General features: G+C 40.3%; 2 protein-coding genes across 2 annotated transcripts; one reads left to right on the forward strand and one right to left on the reverse strand.

The window, feature by feature from the left end:
* Positions 1–332: 332 nt before the first annotated feature.
* Positions 333–6,639, forward strand: LOC121541280. Its single transcript, XM_041850271.2, has 6 exons — positions 333–375; positions 641–985; positions 1,502–1,843; positions 5,376–5,492; positions 5,635–5,684; positions 5,818–6,639. Exons 1-6 carry the CDS (start codon positions 333–335, stop codon positions 5,947–5,949), a joined length of 1,029 nt encoding a protein of 342 aa, XP_041706205.1. The 3' UTR covers positions 5,950–6,639.
* Positions 6,640–16,293: 9,654 nt separating this feature from the next.
* On the reverse strand, positions 16,294–19,388 carry LOC123482225 (ribonuclease-like 3). The gene is made up of 3 exons (XM_045209171.1): positions 19,349–19,388; positions 19,182–19,248; positions 16,294–17,142 (listed from the first exon to the last, which is right to left on the reverse strand). The coding sequence occupies exon 3, from the start codon at positions 17,132–17,134 to the stop codon at positions 16,682–16,684; it is 453 nt and encodes a 150-aa protein (XP_045065106.1). The 5' UTR covers positions 17,135–17,142; positions 19,182–19,248; positions 19,349–19,388; the 3' UTR covers positions 16,294–16,681.
* Between the last annotated feature and the right edge of the window lie 302 nt (positions 19,389–19,690).

A 19,690-nucleotide genomic window follows, 5' to 3' on the forward strand; every position in this document is an offset into this window, starting at 1 on the left:
ACACAGATTAAGCCTAGTCCTGGACGAAATAGCTCTTTCAATGGAAAATCTTTTTAGTCGTGATCTGTGTCTGGGATATATGGCATCACTAAGCAATATCTTGCTGTAAAGTAGGCCAACAAATTAGTGCACACCATAAATCTTTAGATTACATACAGTACATGGCTGAAAATGGGTGGAAACGTTAAACAGGAAGTGATGCATGTCTTTCCCCTAACCAATCAAGTCATTCTTATATTTTAAACAGCCCACAATTATTTTCATTTAGTCAGTCAGTCATTCATAGTAACAAAGAAAAACAGTTGTTAAAGCTACAGTCAGTCCATATTAAGATGATCACAATCTACCTTCTTTGGGGACTTCTCTCTCAAGTGTGTAAGTGCATGTCCTAATCTCAAATAGTATTTTACTGAGCAGTAAAATTGAAAATCGGTAAAGAATAACACTATCTTATTGGAAAATCATGTCTAAAGGTAATGAAATGTATTCCGTTTGGACAGCAATGTGACCGATATAGCATCAGGCAATTTGAATTGCAGTAGTTTGATGACATCATTAAAGAAATACACTGCTATTCAAAGGTTGAACATTGTCCATTTCCATTTCAAATTGAAATCTGATAACATTCACATTTTGGCAGACCTGATTCAGACTGAAGATGCTCCTCAACCAATACCAGTGACTACACGTCTATTTGGAGACACTGTATCTTTGCCATGTCCCAAAGCGGAATCTCAACAATTGCTGTACTGGTACAGACAAACTGTTGGCCAACTGCCCAATCTTGTCGCTTCTGTATCCTATGGATCAGAACCTGTACTTAAAGGAGAGTTTCAGAACCCACGTTTCAAAGTGGAGAAATCTGAATATGTGTACAATCTCATTATCAGAAATATCAGCACATTAGATGAGGCAACATACTTTTGTGGATTGGGGACAATGTATGGGATGAACTATGGAAATGCAACATTTTTGGCTGTGAAAGGTAATTTAATTTAAATTGTGTGTTTCAATGTTCACCAAGTGTTTTTGTGTATTTTTTTTTAGTACACTGCCATGTACTAAATATGTTCAGAAAAAAATAACAGACAATCTTGATGCAGTATGCATAGAAAGTGGATATTCATGGAAAGTGTCATAATCATCAAATGTAAAGACAACTCGTCATTTTTGGAGACAGGTTTTTGACATGACAACGTTACGGTATAGGTAGCAAAAGAGTGTAGAAACGGCAGCTAACTAACTTTGACTATAAACAACTCTTCAGCTGGCTAGCTAAGCATCTTGGCTGACTGTGGGGCAAATAAATTTGAATAATTACTGACAAATAAAGAAAACATTTATAGTTTATTAGCAACCGCACCACTCTTTTCTAGCAAACAAAACGCTGTTTCCAAAACTGCCATGTGCCTAAAGGAATGTATACTATTTAAAATTCTATGATGTCTCAACTTTACAAGCTTATGAATAATTATTTTCTCAATACAATATCACAATATAGGACACAATCACCTTTCATTGGTGCAGCAACCAGTTTCTGACCCAGTCTATCCAGGAGACTCTGTGACTCTACAGTGTACAGTACTCTCTGGGACCTGTACAGGAGAACACAGTGTGTACTGGTTCAGAGCCGGATCAGGAGAATCCCATCCAGGAGTCATTTACACCCCTGGGAACAGGAGAGATGAGTGTGAGAAGAGCCCTGAGACTCCCTCTCCTACAAAGAGCTGTGTCTACAACCTCTCCAAGAACAACCTCAGTCTCTCTGATGCTGGGACTTACTACTGTGCTGTGGCCACATGTGGGGAGATCCTGTTTGGCAACGGAACAAACCTAAGTATTGGTAGGTTATGAATATTATGAGTTATAGTTTCGAAATTAGAGGATAATGTTTAGAAATATTTAAGTGGTGAATGTACACTGAATGTACAACACGTTAAACACATCTTCCTAATATTGAGTTGCACCGCCTTTTGCCCTCAGAACAGCCTCAATTCATCGGGGCATAGACTCTACAAGGTCTCGAAAGTATTCCACAGGGATGCTAGCCGATGTGGACTCCAATGCTTTCCACAGTTGTGTCAAGTTGGCTGGATGTCCTTTGGGTGGTGGATAATTCTTGATACACACGTGAAACTGTTGAGCGTGAAAAACCCAGCAGCGTTGCAGATCTTGACACACTCAAACCGGTGCGCCTACCCCATTCAAAGGCAATAAAAAAATTTACCCTCTGAATGACACACATACAGTGGATTTAACAAGTGACATAAATACGGGATCATAGCTTTCACCTGGATTCACCTGGTCACTCTGTCATGGAAAGAGCAGGTGTTCATAATGTTTTATACAGTCATTGTATAGCACAGTGGTTGAGGTCTATGTGCCTTTTGCTATAACAGTATTCTCATCATTGACCAGAAATGAATCTTCAGCTGTAAATTCTTAGATTTTGTAAACAAAATACAACTTGCTGATAGTTATGAATAACTAATTTAAAGAAATATAAACTAAATATTTTAACAAATCTCTCCTTCAATCCATGTCTTTTATATGACAATGATAACAATGTTATTTAATGTGTATAGCGCTTTTTATTACAAAAAAATCTCAAAACGTTAAAAAGCAAAACAAAATGACAAACACAACAAATATACAGTTTTTTACAATCACTTTGGCACTGATTTCAGAACCTTGACGTCATTTTTCAAAACTCTAGACACAAAACTCAAAACGGTCATCACTTGTAACACAGGCTGTCCAATGTTCAAAACATTGCATTGTGCATTCATATCTTTAAAGAAATCTTGCACTTGCACAATCATTGGTTCAAAAAACAAATTTATTGTGAAATACCAATGAAACTTTAATTTAGATCACCCACACACAAGCAACCGATAGTTTCACTGTGTCATTGTTCGTACGATCATTAAATATTGTAGTACAAAATAGGTGATACATGTTTCATTATGGTACTACATGTAAATACATCCCTGTAAAAGTACTGCAGTAGTAGAGAGAATACTACAGACACAGTGGAATCATTGAACAAAATCTGAAATATATTGATGAAAAACAATACAGTACTCTAAAACATCAAATGCAGTGTTCCTCAACTTGCTTGCTTGTACTGTAAAAAGTAAAACATAGGAGAGATTACTGTACTTCTACATTTTCATCAACTCTGTCTTGTGGTTTTGGCCACAGGTTCTCATCTACATCCCAATGGATGTTTTCATTAGCCAAACATCTTAGAAAAAACCTTTGGCCATGGCGAATCCAGGCCTGACACTGGTCTGCCGTGATGTCATTGCATGCGTCATCCATGGCCTGGAGAAGAGTGACTTGTTCATGAGGGCGCCTATCATAAACCTTCCATCTCCATGTGGAGAAAAATTCCTCAATCGGGTTAAGGAAAGGAGAGTATGGGGGTAAATACAGGGTGGTAAATTGTGCATGGGCCTGAAACCATGCTTGCACCATATGAGCATGGGGATGTAGCTCAGTTGGTAGAGCATGGCGTTTGCAACGCCAGGGTTGTGGGTTCGATAAAATAATGTATGCACTAACTGTAAGTCGCTCTGGATAAGAGCGTCTGCTAAATGACTAAAACGTAAATGTAAATGTAAATGAACCTGACATTATCCCACACAATGACATAGGTCACGCCACCAGCTCTACAGGCTTGATCGAGCACATCAAGGAAGGTTACAAGGGGACCATAGAAACGGTGTCTGATAAAGAATGATGATGAAATATTACATCCATAGATAATGTAGTCTAATTGGTTCATGCTCCACGCTAATTGGTGACAATGAATCTCGTTACTTTGAAACTTTCATGATCTAAACATGGAATATTGTTTCTCTGTTTCCATACAACTATGCATTAAGAGCAATGCAACAGTTACTTATCATTTTGAGCAGTTGTATCAATTGATAGTTGGATAATTGTAATGAAATGAATAGACACTCATCTGAAATGTAATGTGTGAATTGCCTTTTGAAATAGTAATACTTTGATGTTAAGTTGTGTCATATTGAACAGGTGACTTTTGTTAAATGAACAAATTATCTTAGTTGTATGTGTATTGTATCTAAGCAATTGAAAAAAGTGTTAGAGTTTTGAAAAATGTGCATTTTGATCATTGGTTGTCAGTTTTGTGTCTAGAGTTTTGAAAAATGACGTCAAGGTTCTGAAATTAGTGCCAAAGTGATTGTAAAAAACAGTAAATTGAGATGATGGAAATTGAGATTTAATGTCCTTAGACAGATTAGAATGATGGAGATGGAGATTGAATGTCCTTAGACAGATTAGGATGATGGAGATGGAGATTGAATGTCCTTAGACATATTAGGATGATGGAGATGGAGATTGAATGTCCTTAGGCAGATTAGGATGATGGAGATGGGGATTGAATGTCCTTAGACAGATTAGGATGATGGAGATGGAGATGGCATGTCCTTAGGCAGATTAGGATGATGGATATGGAGATTGAATGTCCTTAGACAGATTAGGATGATGGTAATGGAGATTGAATGTCCGTAGACAGATTAGCATGATGGAGATGGAGATTGAATGTCCCTAGACAGATTAGGATGATGGAGATGGAGATTGAATGTCTTTAGACAGATTAGGATGATGGATATGGAGATTGAATGTCTTTAGACAGATTAGGATGATGGATATGGAGATTGATGTCCTTAGACAGATTAGAATGTGGATATGGAGATTGAATGTCCCTAGATAGATCAGAATGATGGAGATGGAGATTGAATGTCCTTAGACCGATTAGGGAAAGGGAGTTGAGGAAGTTTGGGTTGGAAAGGCAGGATATAGATGAAGAGAGAGCCCCTCATCAGAGCACCACACCTGCTTCTCCTGCATTCACTTCCTCCATAGAAGCCGCTCCTTTACGTAGGTACTGGTCCTCCATTACCAAAAAGGTAGCAACCACCTGGGTGATGCCACGGCTGTTGAAAAGCGCTTGAAAAGTCACTGCAAATAAACACTTATTAGGAACAGTCCCCGATCCTCCTCTACCATCTACAGAAGGGTGATATATATCTCTCTTACTATTTTATGTTAATATAAGGTGGTATAGATCTCTCTTGCTATTTTATTTTAATATAAGGGTTGTATCTATCTCTTTCACTATTTTATTTTATTATAAGGGTCGTATATATCTCTATTACTATTTTATTTAAATACAAAGGTGGTATATATCTCTCTTACTGTTTTAATTTATTTTAAGGTTGTATATCTCTCTTGCTATTTCATTTTAATATTAGGGTGGTATATCTCTCTCTTACTATTTTATTTGAATACAAGGGTGGCATATATTGACTCTTATTTTTTTAATGTTTTCTTCCTTTTAGAAAGATCTCTGGATAATGTAGTCATTGGACTGGGAGTGACATCAGTTTTCTGTGTGATTGTGATCATTATCCTCGTTATCAGCAGAAATACAAAGCCAATTTGTGAACATTATAAAGGTGAGCTCTTTGGTATTACAAACTGTAGACAAACACCTAATACATTGTAGTACACAATATTTGTCATCAAGTATAATACCTCTGTCTTTTACCTATCTTGACTTTTGTCATGTTGATGCTTTGTTTTTATTCATGTTAACAGTGAGTGTTGCACAGCATGGACATGACAACTTAACCACCGAACGTGATCAGGTAAATAAATACAATTGTTATAATATTGGCCTGTTGGTAGATGATTTGTAATATGATACTGAATACTCCAATTACCTGACTATTATTATTATGACTACATTTATTTATTAAAAACCGTGATGATGACTCACAGGATCAAGATGGAGTTACGTTGAATTATGCTGCATTGAATTTCTCTGAGAGGAAGACTAAAAGAGGAAGAAAGAAGAGAGAGACACCACAGGAGAGTGTGTACTCTGATGTCAGGTGCTCAGACTGGGAGTGAACTTTGTTTATGTGCAGAGGAATGGGTGTAGTTTGGTCAGGAAACACTTGTCAATATAGATGTATATAATGTATTCAGACAGTCATGACATTTTAGCCTCACTGATACTATAATGTATAATATAAATAGCTTGTTCTTCTAGGAGTGTTCTCTGTCAGAGGACCACTGTTATGGAACGGCTTGTCCTGTCAGGTAGAGGGCCAGAAAACATTGAGGTCTTTAAATCAAGCCTGAAAATCTACCTTTTAGCTTGGCCTTTAATCTTAATCTGTAATTGTATTGTTATTTTAGACTTCCTTAGTGATTCTATGTTTTCCTCTTGTATCGTATCTCTTGTATCTCAGCCCATTGTTTAGACATACTGTTTAACAGTGAGCCAACTAAGTGGCTTTGTGCTTAGTGACCACCCTGAGATTAGAAAGTTGAGGGTTTGATCCCCGGTCGAGTCACACCAATTACTCCAACAGTGGGACCGAATGCCTTTCTGCTTGGCAATCAGCATAAAGGAGATGGATTGGGTTAAGTGTCCTGTCCTGGAGGTGTACTTGTACATCAAACTGCCTTCCGCTATAGAGTCAGGAGATGGGCTTCTGCCGCTATGAGCCGTTCTGACTCAGCCAACAAGGATTACTTACTTACCTGTTGTTCTACTGTAAGGTTTGTTGCAATTGAAATGTATTTCAAATAAAATGTGAGTTGATCAGCCCAATGTGAAGTCATTTTTCTCTATTTGCAATAATGTATAATACTTTGTTCCCAATGCACAGTAGTAGGTTGCCTCATCTGATGTGCTGATATTGCTGATAATGAGATGAGAGACGTCTTCAGCTTTGTCCACTTTAAAACGTGGGTTATTAAACTTTCCAGAAAGAAGAGGTTTTGAAGAATCAGTAATAGCTGCCACAACATGGGGCATTTAACCAATAGTCTGCTTGTACCAGTACAGGACTTGAAAATGTTTGTTATCTGCGAAAAGGCATGATAGACATATGGAGTCTCCGAGCTGAACAGGGGTCAGTGGAACTGGCTGATGAACTTCTTCATTTTGAATCAGGACTGCAATAGATTTGAAAGAAGTTTTGCAAATACATTAACTACAGACATCAATTTGCAGAATAATTACCAAAGTGGTCAGAGCTATCTGGAAATGGTCTAGGAGAAAGCCTAACCAATGTCCTTAAAACCATGGAAAACACACTGATATGTTGATATTTCCTGTCATAGCTACATTGATATAGCTACAGTATGTCATCCTCTTTCTGCACTACTGCACTACTTTCCAATAGTCTAAGACTTTGATTACACATTCAGTTTGAAAATTCTGCAGTTCAGTAAGACAATTGATTGAGTGAGAAGTACCAAAACAAAGCTGGTTCTGATCATCTTGCTATGTTGCTATTGTTGTGACAAGAGTTTGTCTTATTTCCCCTAACCATGAAACATGTAGTGACTGATGTGATTAAATGAACAGAACTATTCATTTCGCTTGGTGCCTTTGAAATGTACAAATGACCTGAATGGTTGTGCAACACTTCCTGTATATGGTTTTCCACCAACAAGGGTCTGGACATGGTATCACTTTAAATTACATCTTTAACTATAGTGTGATTTGTTGGCCTTATGTATTGATCATTGATGCCATTGCCATATTGATTTTGAACCAGTCCATTGACTTTGAACCAGTCACAACCCACTGGGAACAGACAGTTCAACGTCTAGTTTTGATTTACATTTGGTTGAGTTGTCAACTAACGTGAATTCCACGTGAAATCAACCAAAAATGTCACTGTGTTATTGGATTTAGGTTAAAAGTTGGGTGAAAAAAACCTTGAAATTCCCTTTTGTTGATAACTTTTTGCAAATTCAATCAGTTTTCCACATTGATTGAACGTCATCATATTACATTTTTTGTTGTTGAAATGACTTGGAAACAACATTGATTCAACCAGTTTTTGCCCAGTGGGTACACTACAGAGATGGTCCTTGAAGCTGAGAGCAATTGTGGAAGCAAACCTTTCTGATCTCTTAGAACCTCATTTGTTTAAACTTGGTGCTGATTTTAGATTCCCTGACAAAGGAGCCCCTCACACAGAATGTCCCAAGTGGGGTGTTTCACTGCGGCATCACAAAGCATTGCAAATGGCACATGATTTGCTTTGGCTAAGAGCCCTGGTCACTCTTTTTGGCGAAATGCCTACCACATATCCCAGCTGGTTTTGCTGGATTGCATAAATTCAGAGGTCAGGTCAGAAATTGTGTAAAATGTAGGCCTAAGCCAATGATTTTTGTCAGCTCCCCCTACTGGACCCAGTATTACAATGTGTGTGACTAGGCTGGAAAGATGAGCCATTAAAATGTTATACCTTGAACAACAACAAAGAGGAAGAGGCCAAGCGAGAGGGTCCATTCCCGTCATAATCTGGCCACAAGGGAACACAGTGATAAGTAGACCGTTAAGTAGAACGCCTCCCTTCCCGCCTTTGGGACAACATTTACATTTACATTTGAGTCATTTAGCAGACGCTCTTATCCAGAGCAACTTACAGACAATGACTCCCATTGTTAGGGTCGAAGACAAGACCATCTCATCATTATACAGTATACAGTATCTCTGATAACACACACTCACACACACACACTCGTACACACACACACACACACACACACACACACACACACACACACACACACACACACACACACACACACACACACACACACACACACACACACACACACACACACACACACACACACACACACACACACAAACACAAACACACACACACACACACACACACACACACACACACACACACACACACACACACACACACACACACACACACACACACACACACACACACACACACACACACACACAAACAGTTTGGGGTTGTTTTGAGGGGGTGGGAACATCAAGGCTGACACACTGTGAGCATCAGAGAGACAGACAGTCAGCCTGACACCCACCTCCTCTATAATAATAATAATATTATTATTATGAATAATAATAATAACAATAATAATAACACTAATAATTATAATAATAGATTACATTTATATAGCGCTTTTCATTACATTAAGAATGTCAAAGACACAAAGACACACACATATGGGGCTGGACAATACTCTTCCACAGAGGCGGGCAAGTCTAGATGACATCCAACATAAAGTCACACTCCAGTCTCCTTTTCACCTCATTTACCACCTGATTTACTTAACAAAATGCACATCTCAATAGGTGGTCCAGGTGTCCTCATGACGTGGGCTTTTCCTCTTTTGTTCTTGATTGCTCCTCTATTGTTCCTAAAGCAAGGGGGGAGGCTGATGACATCAGAGGGCACCATCAGACCAACTCCTTGAATGGCCTACTCCATGAAGTATGCATTTGTGTCAAAAAATGTTTTACCCTTAAGTGTGCGTACATTACTGTGTTTATATGTGTGATATTGTAAAAAATAAGAAAAGTTAACAAATAGTTGGAGTGTGTCTTTAAGGGACTCAGACTCCTGTCTTTACTCCACCATCTGAGCACACAGTCCTCTTCGTCATAGTCCATGGCTCGTCAGCAGGCAGGCCCAGATGAAGCAAGCATGGGAGGATGGTGGTGGGGCGGTCTTGGGTCAGGAAGACAGGTCTGGAGCTGTTGATAAGGAATCATTCCTTGCCAGCCTCTCTGTAGGCTCTGTGGTAAACGACACTCTTAGAAAAAAAAGGTGCTATCTAGAACCTAAAAGGTTTCTTTGGCTGTCCCCATAGGAGAACCCTTTTAAGTTTCCTTTTTGGTCCCAGGTAGAACTGTTTTGGTTCCATGTAGAACTTTTTTGGGTTCCATGTAAAACCCTTTCCACAGAGGGTTCTACATGGAACGCAAATGGGTTCTACTGGGAACCAAGAAGGGTTCTACTTGGTACCAAAAATGGTTATCCTATAGGGACAGCCAAAGAACCCTTTTGGAAGCCTTTTTTCTAAGAGTGTACTCCGCAAACACATAGTGTAGCAACCACCTGGGTGATTCCAGGCATCCTAGGGTCATTGAGACTTACATACAGTTGTAGCTGCAAAGAAAAAATAATGGAACTACAGGTATATTGAACTATCAATTTTGCTATAGTCCTTTCAAATACTTGTATTAGTTCAAACACAGAAATAGATGACCATCCAGAAGAAATTCCCATCATGATGGATAAATTCACTACTCTACTTTTTTAATCTTGCCATTACTACATATTTGCACTGACCAGTGGCAATTTTAGTACGTAAATCTTCGTGGGGCAAACTCAAAACAATTTTTTTGATGAATGCCAGCAAAGCCACTACACAACACAACACTAAACCCACAAACTGTTAGGGCCTACATAAAGCTGTCCCAACAACAGAGCTTTCTTTTCTGCACCATGGAGTGAATCCTTACCACTGCTGCTGTAGCTCAGTTGGTAGAGCATGGCGCTTGCAACGGCAGGGTTGTGGGTTAGATTCCCACGGGGGGCCAGTATGAAAATAATGTATGCACTCACTAACTGTAAGTTGCTCTGGATAAGAGCATCTGCTAAATGACTAAAATGTACACCTGGCTATCAGCTGATTCTTGTCTGGCAGTGAAACTTCAGCCTCATTTACCAGCTTTTAAAAAAACATAGCTGATATGGCTGACTTGCTTAAACCCAGACTTGGGCCACACACCCACTCCACTGAATAGCAAGCTAGTGATTGCTTTGCAACGCTTGCTGTTAGCCACTGATTCCTTCCAAACCACTCACTGTTGAATTTGCAATTTCCAACTAGTTGTGTAATGTTTATGTCCAATGGCCGATGAGTACCGATACGTTTTATCTATAATTTCTCTTTATATTACAAGGATTGAAAAGGATTTGCGAGTAGATTGTCCACGTCATTCATGATGATGACTGCTTGTCTAGCTTGCTAGCTAAGATTTTGAAAGTATGATGTTGACATGATCAGTCCAATCAAAGCTATAGTAGATTTAATGTGATTTGACGTCATTTTATCTGTGGCAAATGACCTTGAGCCTTCTTGGATGGGCACTTCTAATGTAACTCTATGGCAGCACGCAAGGGGCTTTAATTTTCAAGCTCTCCCCGTAGATTTTGCGGTGACATAGTGTCCCCATCAGTGACAGAACACTGAGCCAATCACTGCGCAACTAGAGAACATTACCAACCCCTAAGCTCCATATTTTCAGCTGGCTGCCCCACCACCACAGAAAGCACTGAGCTTGGCTCAAACAACTGCATTTTGGAGCTGCCTTACTCAAGAAAGAAAAAAGAGACCATGTTTGTATGCGGCTTTATTAACTCAATTATTATATATTTTTTTACATTGTTTGCAAACTGATATGTGTCACGTATTAATGCCAAAATAACATGAACCATATAGCCCTATTTTGTAAAAGACAAAGTCCATATTATGGCAAGAACAGCTCAAATAAGCAAAGAGAAACGACAGTCCATCATTACTTTAAGACATGAAGGTCAGTTAATACGGAACATTTTAAGAACTTTGAAAGTTTCTTCAAGTGCAGTCGCAAAAACCATCAAGAGCTATGATGAAACTGGCTCTCATGAGGACCGCCACAAGAAAGGAAGATCCAGAGTTACCTCTGCTGCAGAGGATAAGTTCATTCGAGTTACCAGCCTCAGAAATTGCAGCCCAAATCAATGCATCACAGAGTTCAAGTAATAGACACATCTCAACATCAGCTGTTCAGAGGAGACTGGACACCAATAATAATAAGAGACTTGCTTGGGCCAAGAAACACAAGCAATGGACATTAGACCTGTGGAAATCTGTCCTTTGGTCTGATGAGTCCAAATTAGAGATTTTTGGTTCCAACCACCGTGTCTTTGTGAGACGCAGAATAGGTGAATGGATGATGTCCGCATGTGTAGTTCCCACCGTGAAGCATAGAAGAGGAGGTGTGATGGTGTGGGGGTGCTTTGCTGGTGACACTGTCAATGATTTATTTAGAATTCAAGGCACACTTAGCCAATATGGCTACCTCCGAATTCTGCAGCAATAGGCCATCCCATCTAGTTTGTGCTTAGTGGGACTATCATTTGTTTTTCAACAGGACAATGACCAACACACCTCCAGGCTGTGTAAGGGCTATTTGACCAAGAAGTAGAGTGATGGAGTTCTATATCAGATGACCTGGCCTCCACAATCACATGACCTCAACCCAATTGAGATGATTTGGGATGAGTTGGACCGCAGTGTTCCGCAGTGCGAAGAAAAAGCAGCCAACATTTGCTCAGCATACATGGGAACTCCTTCAAGACTGTTGGAAAAGCATTCCAGGTGAAGCTGATTGAGAGAATGCCAAGAGTGAGCAAATCTGTCATCAAGGCAAAGGGTGGTTACTTTGAATAATCTAAAATCTAAAATATATTTTGATTTGTTTAACGCTTTTTTGGTTACTACACGATTCCATATATGTTATTTCATAGTTTGATTTCTTCACTGTTATTCTACAATGTAGAAAATAGTCAAAATAAAGAAAAACCCTTGAATGAGTAGGTGTGTCCAAACTTTTGACTGGTACTTTATATATATATTTTTGCGAAACAGGTGGGGCTCAACACAGGTGGGGCTCTGCCCTACCTGCCCTACCTGCCCTGAATGATGGGTCGCCACTGGCGCTGAATGATAAAAAATCCTCAAGTACCCATCCACATGTAAAATGTGGCCAGGGGAGTGCCAATGGAGTGCCAGGGGAGTGCCAAGCGAGTGCCAAGGGAGTGCCAGGGGAGTGCCAGGGGAGTGCCAGGGGAGTTCCAGGGGAGTGCCAAGGGAGTGCCAGGGGAGTGCTCAGCAAAATAAGTACTTTAATAAATGTATCTCTACACAGGAAATGTAATGGACTTCGTGTAAATCAGATGTTGTTATTTAAAACCATCCCCCCATCACCTCTCTCTTAATCCATATGGTTTGCATTAATAGAAATACAGTGAGGGAAAAAAGTATTTGATCCCCTGCTGATTTTGTACGTTTGCCCACTGACAAAGAAATTATCAGTCTATAATTTTAATGGTAGGTTTATTTGAACAGTGAGAGACAGAATAACAACCAAAAAATCCAGAAAAACACATGTCATAAATGTTATAAATTGATTTGCATTTTAATGAGAGAAATAAGTATTTTACCCCCTCTCAATCAGAAAGACTTCTGGCTCCCAGGTGTCTTTTATACAGGTAACGAACTGAGATTAGGAGCACACTCTTAAAGGGAGTGCTCCTAATCTCAGTTTGTTACCTGTATAAAAGACACCTGTCAACAGAAGCAATCAATCAATCAGATTCCAAACTCTCCACCATGGCCAAGACCAAATAGCTCTCCAAGGATGTCAGGGACAAGATTGTAGACCTACACAAGGCTGGAATGGGCTACAAGACCATCGCCAAGCAGCTTGGTGAGAAGGTGACAACAGTTGATGCGATTATTCGCAAATGGAAGAAGCACAAAAGAACTGTCAATCTCCCTCGGCCTGGTGCTCCATGCAAGATCTCACCTTGTGGAGTTGCAATGATCTGTGGTCTAAGGCACTGCATCGCAGTGCTAGCTGTGCCACTAGAGATCCTGGTTCGATTCCAGGCTCTGTCGTAGCCAGCCGAGACCGGGAGAACCATGGGGCGGCGCATAATTGGCCCTGCGTCGTCCAGGGTAGGGGAGGGAATGACCGGCAGGGATGTAGCTCAGTTGGTAGAGCATGGCGTTTGCAACGCCAGGGTTGTGGGTTCAATTTCCACGGGGGGCCAGTATGAAAAATAAAATAATGTATGCACTCACTAACTGTAAGTCGTTCTGGAAAAGAGTGTCTGCTAAATGACTAAATTGTAAAAAAATGTAACGGTGAGGAATCAGCCCAGAACTACACGGGAGGATCTTGTCAATGATCTCAAGGCAGCTGGGACCATAGTCACCAAGAAAACAATTGGTAACACACTACACCGTGAAGGACTGAAATCCTGCAGCGCCCGCAAGTTCCCCCTGCTCAAGAAAGCACATATACAGGGCTGTCTAAAGTTTGCCAATGAACATCTGAATGATTCAGAGGAGAACTGTGTGAAAGTGTTGTGGTCAGATGAGACCAAAATGGAGCTCTTTGGCATCAACTCAACTTGCCGTGTTTGGAGGAGGAGGAATGCTGCCTATGACCCCAAGAACACCATCCCCACCTTCAAACATGGAGGTGGAAACATTATGCTTTGGGGGTGTTTTTCTGCTAAGGGGACAGGACAACTTCACCGCATCAAAGGGATGATGGACGGGGCCATATACTGTCAAATCTTGGGTGAGAAGCTCCTTCCCTCAGCCAGGGCATTGAAAATGGGTCGTGGATGGGTATTCCAGCATGACAATGACCCAAAACACACGGCCAAGGCAACATAGGAGTGGCTCAAGAAGAAGAACATTAAGGTCCTGGAGTGGCCTAGCCAGTCTCCAGACCTTAATCCCATAGAACATCTGTGGAGGGAGCTGAATGTTCGAGTTGCCAAACGTCAGCCTCGAAACCTTAATGACTTGGAGAAGATCTGCAAAGAGGAGTGGGACAAAATCCCTCCTGAGATGTGTGCAAACCTGGTGGCCAACTACAAGAAACGTCTGACCTCTGTGATTGCCAACAAGGGTTTTGCCACCAAGTACTAAGTCATGTTTTGCAGAGGGGTCAAATACTTATTTCCCTCATTAAAATGCAAATCAATTTATAACATTTTTGACATGTGTTTTTCTGGATTTTTTTGTTGTTATTCTGTCTCTCACTGTTCAAATAAACATACCATTAAAATTATAGACTGATCATGTCTTTTTCAGTGGGCAAACATACAAAATCAGAAGGGGATCAAATACTTTTTTCCCTCACTGTACATCATTAGGGTTCTTAGTTATGGTAGGCATTTCTTAGGCACCTGGACTATATGGTGTGTGCATTGATGAGTTTAGTGAAGAATGGAATGGGAGCGTTCTGAAAGCGGCCATATAGATATCATACAATGTCATACAATCAGGTTTGCCAATCATGCAGCGGCGGCTTGTCCATTAGGGCATTAGGGGCGGCATCCCACTTGTGATTTGTCTCAAAAAAAGTTACAAACTTGTGATTGGTCAAAACTAAAAGTATAAATATTTTGATTACAAAAGAATATATGATATAAATCATGGATTATGTTTCAAATGCTCATGAAAGTGTGCATGTTCCAGTTTCAATAATATATTGCTTAAAACAAGCTGTTCAGTTACTTACTACTCTGCCCCTCAGTAAATGCCAGCAGCGGCAGCTCCGCCTCCGTGGGCGCACAGGCCGTGCGAACATTGCTTGGATTGTCTTGTCAGCTACACTGAACAAAAATATAAACGCAACATGTAGTGTTGGTCCCATGTTTCATGAGCTGAAATAAAAGATCCCAGACATTTTCCATACACACAAAAAGCTTATTTCTCTCAAATTGTGTGCACAAATTTGTTTACATCCATATTAGTGAGCATATCTCCTTTGCCAAGATAATCCATCCACCTGACAGGTGTGGCATTTCAAGAAGCTGATTAAACAGCATGATCATTACACAGGTGAACCTTGTGCTGGGAACAATATCAGGCCACTCTAAAATGTGCAGTTTTGTCACACAACACGATGCCACAGATGTCTCATGTTTTGAGGGAGCATGCAATTGGCATGCTGACTGCAGGAATGTCCACCAGAGATGTTTCCAGAGAATTGAATGTTCATTTCTCTACCATAAGCCGCCTCCAACGTCATTTTAGAGATTTTGGCAGTACGTCCAACCGGCCTCACAACCACAGACCACGTGTACGGCATTGTGTGGGCATTGTGTGAGCTGTTTGCTGATGTCAACGTTGTGAACAGAGTGCCCCATGGTGGCGGTGGGGTTATGATATGGGCAAGCATAAGCTACGGACAATGAACACAATTGCATTTTATCAATGGCAATTTGAATGCAAAAAAATGATAATGCCCTTTGAGTGTTGTTAAAAAAATGGCTGATATTTCTGCCTGTTTTGGTGGGATGGAGTTTTGGCTTTCAATGGTGACATCAACATGTGGTAAATTAGTTAATAGACCAATAAGAAAGACACTTCCTAAACTCTCTGCCAATAACAGCTAGTTTTCAGTTGCCCCCTCCCCACTCAGACCACTCACAGACAGTCCTAGCAAAATTCTTGCTTGAGAATATGCCCTTTGCTAGGAAGCAATTTTTGTTTATTTTTGACCATTTTAACTGAAAGCAATCACAGTAATGTACTTAAATGTTACACAGAAATTATTTGATATTGAGATAAAAACGGCTGCATTGGACCTTTAAGCACTGTGAGGGTAGGCTTTTATTTGATGGCAAAGTGTCAGTCAGAGACATTTGTTAATAAGATGGTTATAAATTAATTCACAAATATTTCATGAATTTGATGATATAATCTTGAAGCCCATTCAAAAACAGTATGGAACTTGATCCATTGAGTATAGTAAATAAGTTAATTATGTCGCCCCACAGCAAATGAATACTTATGTCATGCAATAAAATGCAAATTAATTACTTAAAAATCATACAATGTGATTTTCTGGATTTTTGTTTTAGATTCCGTCTCTCACAGTTGAAGTGTACCTATGATAAAAATTACAGACCTTTACATGCTTTGTAAGTAGGAAAACCTGCAAAATCGGCAGTGTATCAAATTCTTGTTCTCCCCACTGTATTCACTTTCCATCCGTAATGCCAATATCAATATCACCATCATAGTGCACTGGCCATTTTCCATCACAAGCAATGACAACCCTCTTAGTAGAAGAAGAACCCCTGTATTTACAATTGGGATGGTAATCCCCACCTGTACGTTGACATATGACTACACTGAAGGGATTGTTGCTTTCAAACAGATTGCTGTTCCTACGTGTGCCACCACCACCACAGATGGGCTTGACATCAACTGGATTGGCCAAGATGAAGGTGTTCTTCCATTTGCATTTTCCATCAGTCCCTGTCAACCTCAAGTTGCTCATCACATGCTGACAATTCTGGATCGTCATACCCCCCTTGACGTGCTGTAGGAGGAATCGTTGATAACGAGGGCTAACATCGGCCGGTTGACCGTGTACCATCACTGTGGCACACATCAACACCAGGAACAGGAAAGCCCTCTGGAACACCATGTCTTGGTCTAAATGGAGAGACAGGAGGGGTAAATCAGACTATTACTAGTATATTACTATTACTATTAATTACTATTACTACGGTCTGATTTTCCGATGGTCGGGGGACCAGAACATAAATAATTTGTTCACTGCAAATTGACCGCAAAAATCCCAAACAGATATAGTATTTGACAAGAACACAATAATTTCAGACCTTGATTACATTGTCATACGATCACATATTCCTCTTTATTTAAGCGTGGGAATACTTCAGAACAGATTTCATACATTTAAATCACTTTGAGATTATTTCCTGGTGATTTTATTGTATTTTATGTTAAACAAGGAAAAATATGTATTGCATTTTTTGTTATATTTGGGAAAAGATTTCATACATTTACAGTGCATTCGGAAAGTTTTCAGACCCTTTGACTTTTTCCACATTTTTTTTACGTTACAGCATTATTCTAAAAAGCATTAATTTAATACAATTCCTCATCAATCTACACACAATACTCCATAGTGACAAAGAGAAAACAGGTTTTTAGAAATGTTTGCAAATGTATACAAAAATGAAACACTCAAAATTAAGCTCAGGTGCATCCTGTTTCCATTGATCATCGTTTAGATGTTTCTACAACTTAATTGGAGTCCACCTGTGGTAAATTCTATTGATTGGACATGATTTGGAAAGGCACACACCTGTCTATATAAGGTCCCACCGTTGACAGTGCATGTCAGAACAAAAACCAAGCCATGAGGTCGAAGGAATTGTCCGTTGAGCTCCGAGACAGGATTGTGTTGAGGAATAGATCTGGGGAATGGTACCAAAAAATGTCTGTGGCATTGAAGGTCCCCAAGAACAATTTGGAACCACCAAGACTCTTCCTTGAACTGGCCACCCGGCCAAACTGAGCAATCAGGGGAGAAGGGCCTTGGTCAGGAAGGTGACCAAGAACCCGATGGTCACTCTAATAGAGCTCCAGAGTTCCTCTGTGGAGATGGGATAACCTTCCAGAAGGACAACCATCTCTGCAGCACTCCACCAATCAGGCCTTTATGGTAGAGTGGCCAGACGGAAGTTACTCCTCAGTAAAAGGCACATGACAGCCCGCTTGGAGTTTGCCAAAATGCACCAGATTCTCTGGTCTGATGAAACCAAGATTGAACTCTTTGGCCTGATTGCCAAGCGTCACGTCTGGAGGAAACCTGGCACCATCCCTACAGTGAAGCATGGTGGTGGCAGCGTCATGCTGTGGGGATGTTTTTCAGTGGCAGGGACTGGGAGACTAGTCAGGATCGAGGGAAAGATGAACGGAGCAAAGTACTGTTACAGAAGGGGGTCGCAGTTCCGGAGCGATCCACTAGGTGTCATCCTCCGACAACCTTAGGCACCTCCTCACTCACAGTCTGGACTAATCATTATCTTATTGGTGTCACCTGTGTCTACCTGTTCACCTGTGTATTTATGCCCTCACTTCCCTGTGTTCCCTTCCTCAGTTTTCTTTGCTAGTTTCTCTATGTCCAGCAGTACTACGCAGTGTCTGATCGGAGACCTATTAACAAGTGTTCTCCCTGTTTCATTGTTTTTTTCAGTCTTAGGTAGTATTTCGTATTTTGGCTGTCAGCAGGTTTTTGGAGACTTATTTGCTCCGCCTTTCTTTTATCGTGATAAGTCCGTTATTTTGTATTCTGGCTTAGGGACCACCAGTAAAGATCCTTGTTTCACCATCTCTGCCTACTGTATAACCTGCACCGCACCTGGGTCACACCTCAAACCAACCCTTACAAGTACAGAGAGATCCTTGATGAAAACCTGCTCCAGAGCGCTAAGGACCTCAGACTGGGGCGAAGGTTCACCTTACAACAGGACAATGACCCTAAGCACACAGCCAAGATATTGCAGGATTGGCTTCGGGACAAGTCTCTGAATGTCCTTTAGTGGCCCAGCCAGACCCCGGACTTGAACCCGATTGATGCAAACATAAATGACATTATATAATATAAATAATGTATTTCTTTATTTTTTTATGGCTAGATTTGACTTGAGAGAGAAAGCACATACCTCTGGCAACTGGTTTCAATGGCCTTTGATGTGAATGGTTAGTTGTTTTCAGTCCTTTCAGATATCTCTACAGATACAGTACAGCATTAACCAGAGACAACAATCTTCAGATACAGAGTTATTATTTTATGTTCTAGTACTGTAATGCTGAGGAAATTAAATCTTACCTGTTTGAGTGAATCCACTGTGAAGTGAGTAACTCTAACCTGAGTCTCGATTTATATATACGCTGTCATGAACTTTGATTTTGGAACCCCTGCACCTGTGTTGCAACATTGTAGGGGAGAAAGGGGTTTGAATTAGCTAACTATTAACTGAACTCTTTCCCAATTAGCTTGAGAGCTGTGTGTACCTTGTTATGTTTCTGTCATATTGTTTGGTTGCTTTTTGTCTGCCTGCCTGCTAAGGGTTGCTTGTCATATGTGTCCTTGTCCTGTTGTATTCTGTGCTGCTCTGCGTGTGCTAATTGTCTGTCTGTAGTGTCATTTTAATTCATCTTAATAACCTGC

This window comes from Coregonus clupeaformis, chromosome 3 (genome assembly GCF_020615455.1).
Source record: "Coregonus clupeaformis isolate EN_2021a chromosome 3, ASM2061545v1, whole genome shotgun sequence".
NCBI classification, from domain to species: domain Eukaryota; kingdom Metazoa; phylum Chordata; class Actinopteri; order Salmoniformes; family Salmonidae; genus Coregonus; species Coregonus clupeaformis.